Source organism: Malaclemys terrapin, chromosome 9 (genome assembly GCF_027887155.1).
Source record: "Malaclemys terrapin pileata isolate rMalTer1 chromosome 9, rMalTer1.hap1, whole genome shotgun sequence".
Taxonomy (NCBI): domain Eukaryota; kingdom Metazoa; phylum Chordata; order Testudines; family Emydidae; genus Malaclemys; species Malaclemys terrapin.
The window spans coordinates 29350001-29357792 of NC_071513.1; the positions used below are offsets into that span (position 1 = coordinate 29350001).

Here is a 7792-nt window from a genome sequence, read left to right on the forward strand (position 1 = left end):
CTCAATTAAGGTTCAGAACGTCGATGTGAAGCAGGTATACCTATGTGATAACTGGATAAACTGAGAGATGCAGAAATTAAGCAATCTGCACAAAGTCAATAGGAGAGTGAAGAATAGGGCTCAAGAGTTCTTACTTCTAGTCCCCTGCATTTCCAATTGGACAACTCAGCCTCCCAAAGAATTATATATTTCCCCATGTAGGGGACTGAACAAACATTAAATTCCACCTACTCTCCCTGTCACTCTTCATACTCCTTCCAAAATTCTTGCCAACCACTTCTTTCGTTTCTTTCATCCACTTCCAACTACACGCCTTCTCACTTGCTGACACTTGATCTTGAGAAACCTCCTAAATTAATGTTTATTAAGCATCCTCCCTCTTCACCTTCCAAAAGTTTATGACCAGTATTCCAGCTACAGAAACCACAACTCACTCTATGGCTGACCTTTTTGTGCCTTTAGAGCCTGATTCAGCAAACACTTAAGCACATACTTAAATTTAGGCACACAAATACACCTCTACCCAGATATAATGCGACCCGATACAACACGAATTCGGATATAACATGGTAAAGCAGCGGGGAGCCCCGGGCCCTTTAAATCACTGCCCGAGCCCAGCTGCTGGAGGTCCAGTGGTGATTTAAAGGGCCCGGGGCTCCCCGCAGTGGCTGGAGCACCGGGCCCTTTAAATCACCGCCAGGGAAGCCTGACCGTACCAGCTTACTTTAACCTCTGGATATAACGTGGTTTCATCTATAACATGGTGAGATTTTTTGGCTCCAGAGGACCGCGTTGTATCGGTTTAGAGGTGTAGTCCCATTGACTTCAATATGACTACGGTACATGCTTAAAGTTAAGCAATCTACTGGATCAGCAATTTAGAACCTCAGTTGTTTCAGGGTAGGAACTTCTTGTTTGTTTGACACACTTAATTCATGTTTCCTAATATGTCTACAATACTACATGGAGAGACAAGGTGGGTGAGGAAATATCTTTTATTGAACAACTTCTAAAAAATACCACCTTACCTCTCTAATATCCCCAGACTGATACAGCTACAACTACACTGCGTAGTAAAGTACTACATATTACACCTCTACCCAGATATAACGCTGTCCTCAGGAGCCAAAGAATCTTATAGGTGAAACCTCATTATATCGAACTTGCTTTGCTATGCTGGAGCGCGCAGCCCTGCCGCTCCGCCCCACTTTACTGCGTTATATCCAAATTCGTGTTATATCGGGTTGCGTTATATCGGGGTAGAGGTGTAATTAATACTTAACATTTTCTTCTCTAGATTTCAATGCACATTACAAGTTTGGGCATATCTCTCTATTTTACAGACAGGGTCACTGAAGCACAGAGAATTTAGCTGACTTGCCTATGATCACAAAACACAGTCAGTGGCAGAAGGGTAACTCTTGCCTCCTAATTCTCAGCATAGAATTCTGTCTAAATGCCACTTGTAAAGTTCTGACAAGCAGCGTTAATACTTGCTTGTCAAAGTTTTCCTTAAATTTGTTCAGGATTAAAATTCTTCATTTCATAAACTGGAGCTAAAGACACAAAAAGGAATTTTATTTGCTCGATAGTCTTTTTTATTCTTATTAATTAATTAATTAATTATTATTACAACAACAACCCTCACAGGCCTGATTTTGAAAAAAGTTAGCTTAAACAATTATATAACTTATTACCACTAGTAATGGAAACTAGACAATTGTGCACAAAAAATATAATAATTTGTACACACAATAACCCAATTTGAATGCATAATCAAAGTAAATGCTGTGAGTAAATAAATAGCTGTGAGCACATTGTGTGTGAAAATCTGCACATTCACTTATCTGAAAATACAGCCCTATAGCAGGATATTGTACTATGAAGACAGGGATTTTACAAATGTTTACCTGTTGAAACACATATTATTACTGAGTTTTATACTCTTTTGCTCAGTCTTAAATAATTTTTCAAGGTCATAGCAAATTCAATTTTTGAAAAGTCATTCACATTGTGGTAGTCTATGAAAAACTGCAGATGCCACAAAAATAAAATTTTCCTCAGCTTCCATGAAGCGAAACACTGGAGACTCAGAGGGAAAAGTCCTGTAGTCTAGAGAGCATAATAGGGATGAAATCAATAGAGTGCTACAGAAATTTCTCAGCAATCCTAAATACGGTAATTTAATAGAGAATGATATCCTTTCTAAATAAAAAAAAGTGGGGGGAACCAATAATCTACAAACTATCCTATAGAATGCTGTAGCAGGATATATTTTCTATTAAAAATTCTGAATTCTATACGACGGTTCAGAAAACCTATGCAAAGTCTATCATTTTCTATCTGGTAAAGTACTTTTCTGTAAGGTCATTTTTTAATTGAATCAGACAGATAGATATTAAAATAGTTTAAAAGTTAATATAATTACGGTTAAGAGATATATCCAAGAACACCAAAATTCCTACCTAATACCCTAAATACGTTACTGTTAAAATAACTTTTTAAAGTATACAAAAGTCAAATTTGACAATTATTGTACTGCAGAATTATGAAGAGGAATGTGTGCCACTATAGTTTAAGTGTTGTTAGTGTTTCTATTACAAACCATAGATGATGCCTGATCCAATTCCTATTGATCCCATTAATATCTGCCTATTGGAAAAAGGGCTACAGCTAATAGTCTGATCTATTTAAATTGATTTGTGCATTTTCAACTTCAAGTAGAATTCTTTTACAGTTTCATTTAATCTGTAAGTTTTTAAATAAAGCTTCTTGTTATAGTTCATTTATGGAACTAATGTTTTTTCAGTAGTCCCTATTCTTTTTTATATATTGTATTTATTAAACTTTTCTGTATCAAAAGAAACAAAAGCCACAAATAAAAATACAATAAAAAGATGCACTTAAATATAAGGATTACAAAAAATAGGGGTGAGACAACATTTCAAAAACACCATTTTTAATTGTATTGGGACACAGAGAGATGCAGAAAATTTTGTTACAGGATGGAATATCTGCAAGATCATAGAATCATAGGACTGGAAGGGACCTTGAGAGGTCATCTAGTCCAGTCCCCTGCACTCATGACAGGACTAAGTATTATCTAGACCATTCCTGACATGTGTTTATCTAACCTGCTCTTAAAAATCTCCAATGATGGAGATTCCACAACCTTCCTAGGCAATTTATTCTAGCGCTTAACCACCCTGACAGGAAGTTTTTCCTGATGTCCAACCTATACTTCCCTTGCTGCAAGCTTCTTGTCCTATCCTCAGAGGTTAAGAAGAATAATTCCCTCCTCCTTGTAACATCCTTTTATGTACTTGAAAACTGTTATGAACCCTCTCACATCTTCTCTTTTCCATACTAAAACCCATTTTTTTCAATCTTCCCTCATAGGTCATGTTTTCTAGACCTTTAATCACATTTGTTGCTCTTCTCTGGACTTTCTCCAATTTGTCCACATCTTTCCTGAAATGTGGCACCCAGAACTGGACACAACACTCCAGTTGAGGCCTAATCAGCGCGGAGTAGAGCGGAAGAATTACTTCTCATGCTATTTTTTACAACACTCCTGCTAATGCATCCCAGAACGATGTTCGCTTTTTTGTAGCACTGTTACACTGTTGACTCATATTTAGCTTGTGGTCCACTATGACCCCCAAATCCATTTCCTTCCTAAGCAGTCATTTCCCATTTTGTATGTGCGCAACTGATTGTTCTTTCCTAAGTGAGTACTTTGCATTTGTCCTTATTGAATTGTGTTGAACTGAAATGTTGTGGGAGTTTGTTTGTTTGTAGCCCTGTAGTCAACAATAGTAGGTAGGAATTACTAAAGCATTATATATAGTTTTTCACACATAGATAATAAACAGGTTGCTTAGCATAATTTCAGCAATGCCCTGTGTAAAGATGAAATTTATAATGATTTTCTTTAATACTTTAATACTTCAGTACTTCCAATAGTAATTTTTATTATATTAATTACATTGTAACACAAAAAAATATCTTAAAGTACTATCTGGTTTTGACTTCATTCCAAAAGCAGTCACTAGCTTTTATGAGGTTCATCTATCCAATTCATAATCCATTTATCTTAATGGTACAAAAATGATATATAAATTTCTTATATAAGAACAAGAATAGAAATCCCAGGACAGACTGCAAAACACTTTTAAACCTAATGATTACACCTGTTACAGTTCTCCACTGCAGATAATCATCAGTGCTCATACAGTAAATCAGTCCTGTTTACACCACATTCATAAAGCTGTCACACATATTCAGAACTCTTTTCTACATTATCTTTTCTCTCTATGTCAATAGCTCTATAGTGAAAGCTGAACACACCTCTCCCACACTGATGAATGCCAAAAAAGAAAATACTCTCCTATGCAGCTTGTAAATCTGTTTAGAAGCGTAGTAGCCCTTGTATGACTCACTTCAGGAAGTCCAGCCATATACAAGGATTTTGAATTTCAAGAGTAGCCAGTCCCTCAGCAACAGTTGTGTAAATGAGCCTGTGCATCAGTGACCCCCCCCACACACTGTAACTAGTCAATCATCCCCCCCCACACACACAAACACTCTGTAACTAGTCAATGACACCCTACCCCCGCACACACACACCCAGCAGGAAGTAGCAGAGGTCCAAGTCCACAGAAGCACAAGAGGGGAGCCTAACGAGCCCCCGTCCAAGGGCAGGAGGGGAGAAGGGGAGGGAGGCCCGTGTACCTGCTGAGGCGGGTCGCAGCTCCAGATGACATGCTGGTGGCCTGACGCGTTCTCCAGCGGGGACACCGGCCTGGGGGAGCACGGAGGGGGCTCCAGCACCTGCACCCGCTTGCCCCCGGGGCAGCTATAGGTCCTCACCCGCTCGTACACCACGTTGCCGTCCTGATGCTGATGGTGCTGGTGGGGCAGCGGCTCCGGGCAGGGCAGGGGCCGCAGATCGGGGCATGGCTTGGGCAGCGGCTCGGGGCACTGCTGGGGCCAGCTCGGCAGGGGCTCGGGGCACGGCCGGGGCCGGCTCTGCAGGGGCGGCGGCTCGGGGCACTGCTGGGGCCAGCTCGGCAGGGGCTCGGGGCACGGCCGGGGCCGGCTCTGCAGGGGCGGCGGCAGGTCGTGGCACGGCAGCGGCTCGGGGCACGGCCGGGGCCGGCTCTGCAGGGGCGGCGGCAGGTCGTGGCACGGCAGGGGCTCGGGGCACGGCCGGGGCCGGCTCTGCCGAGGCGGCGGCACGTAGCACGGCAGCGGCTCGGGGCACTGCCGAGGCCGGTGGTGCGGCAGAGGCAGCGTGTGGTAGCAGGGCTCGGGCCGGTGATGCTGCGGCCGGTGATGCTGCAGGTGCTGGGGCAGCGCCTGGGGCTGCAACTGCTGCTGGCCGCCGTACATGCTGCCCGCGGGGCGCCCACCCCGAGACGGGGAGCTGGGCACGGCGCAGGGGAGCTGGGACGCGGGGCAGAAAGTGCGAGAGAGCTGGGCCGGGGCGGGGATTAGTAGCCGCCCGGCAGCGCCCAGGACTGGACACGCCTTGGAGCGGGAGCGGCTCACCTGACTCCCCGCAGCAGGGAGCGGCCGCGCCGCCTCCGCGGGCAGGCTGCCAGCTCGGCCTGGCGCGGCCGGGGGCTGGCCAGGCGCTGGGAGCCACGCCGGGGGAGGGGGAGTAGCGCAGGCAGGTGCGCCGCGCCCCCGTCAAAGAGCCACCACCGCCTGCAGGCCAGCCGCGGTCAGAGGCAGAGCGACAGCGACCTGGAGGAGAAGACCCCAGTTTCCCACGAGTTTAGCGTTGTTCGCTCCTAGGGTGACCAGATGTCCCGATTTTGTAGGGACAGGCCCGATTTTGGGGTCTTTTTCTTATATAGGTGCCTATTATCCTCCACCCCCACCCCGATTTTTCACATTTGCTGTCTGGTCACCCTATTCGCTCCAGAGTGGGAAAAGGCAACAGAGGGTTACTCTGAAGAGGGTCCTGTGGCACCTTTAAGACTAACAGATGTATTGGAGCATAAGCTTTCGTGGGTGAATGCCCACTTCGTCAGACGCATGGGGGCATTCACCCACGAAAGCTTATGCTCCAATACATCTGTTAGTCTTAAAGGTGCCACAGGACCCTCCATTACTTTTTACAGATCCAGACTAACACAGCTACCCCTCTCAGAGTGGGAAAAGTAATTTTAGCCTTTAAAGGCGCTGGAAATGCGGTAGTGCTGTCACCCATTCCTCTTCTGTTAAAAACAGACTGTACCATTGCTGCCAATATCAGGGTGACAAGGAAGGAATTCGTATCTATGAGCTGAGAGGTGAAAACATTTAAATAATGAAAATACAATGAGTGAAGGAAAGCCTAGAATACATTGTTAACATTACTTATAATTTATGGCCTAAACTAATTTCTGTTACAGGCATAGCATACAAAGAGAGATGTTAGATAAAAAAAAATACTCTTGCTGGAAAATGCAACATAACTTTATTTCTTGGAATTCAGAATAGTAACACATGCACAAACCAGAGAGAGACAAAGCAGACTGCTCTCAAAAACAGACCACAGCTTACCTTGGTCTGGCTACTGCCAGGCCCAGATCTCATGCTTCATTACAAAGACCCATAGGGGCAAGCAGGGGCAGGAAATTTGAAGACCTTTGGTCATTTAAAGTAATAAATCAAAATTTTAATACAACTTTCAAAACACCACAGTTTCCAATAGAGACAACCACCATATTTTCAAATAGGAGTCTATGTATATTTGTGCAGAATAATCCCTTTATATACTCATTTTCAGTTGTCAGCCTTGGCTCAACATTTCCTGCAGCTGTAATAAAACAAAATGAATTAATTTGATTCCTAATATGAATCCACCTACACTTCCCCTTTAGTGTCTTAATGCGTTTCCAGGTTGGGTTAAAGGGAGGGGGGAGTTTAATCATACAGTTATCTGCTACTTAGTCACAGCCAGTTAAATCACTCAAATTCTATGCTAGAAGTAAGGGGGTTGCAAAACTTTCTACTATGTTGCAAACCACTTCCCATTTGTAATCATAGGGACCACCTTCTCACCCATTCACATAACAACCTCTGGCTACTACAGCAATTGCTTATAAAGAAAAGTGATATTAGGCAATCATTTTAATATATTTGCAGCTATTTTTAATACAGTTTGGGGGTCGTGTCAAGGAAGAGAGCCAGCATCATGTGACCAGCTTGCTCTTTAGGGATAGACCACCAGCAAGTTCTCTGTTGATTGTTTGGGAGTCAATAGCCTAAAACTTTACTCCATAGGAAAGAATGTATGTTCCACTGAATTTCTCAATCCAGAATACTTTTTCTGGAGCTCCCTTTTCACATTCAATAACCAGATGGCTCTGTCCCCTCTTCTTGCAAGTTAGTGCACAGGATACTATGTAAAATATAGTATAAAATCTCAAACATATATATATATCATCCTCTGATGCTCCAGATTGGTGCACTGTCACCCTATAAGCTTACTAGTTGCTTTCGGGTCCCAAAAGATAAAGGTTGTATTATTACTTGTACATACTGATGATGATTTTATGATTAATTTTAATTGTAGCTAGGAGTAGCTTCAGACACATGAAAGAACAGTGAGACAGATTGAAATAACTGTTTAAGAGGCCTTTACCTCAGGAACCCTGGCTTACAAGCTCCTCAACTCAAAGTCCTCAAGCAATGTCTCTGAGCCTGGTCAAGCTAGTCTTCTGGAGCCTGAAAGAGAGATAAATGTTCTGATAGTAATCCATACAGTCAAGAGGAGAGAACAGAAGGAGCAAGGATT

At 43.3% G+C, this 7792-nt stretch overlaps 1 protein-coding gene across 1 annotated transcript in view; it reads right to left on the reverse strand.

The window, feature by feature from the left end:
- Positions 1-5496, reverse strand: part of POF1B (POF1B actin binding protein) — a 43365-nt gene extending 37869 nt beyond the window's left edge. The window contains exon 1 of the mRNA XM_054040405.1: positions 4735-5496. Coding sequence (XP_053896380.1) covers positions 4735-5394 — 660 coding nt within the window. The 5' untranslated portion in view covers positions 5395-5496. The remainder of the gene's footprint in view (positions 1-4734) is intronic.
- Positions 5497-7792: the final 2296 nt, after the last annotated feature.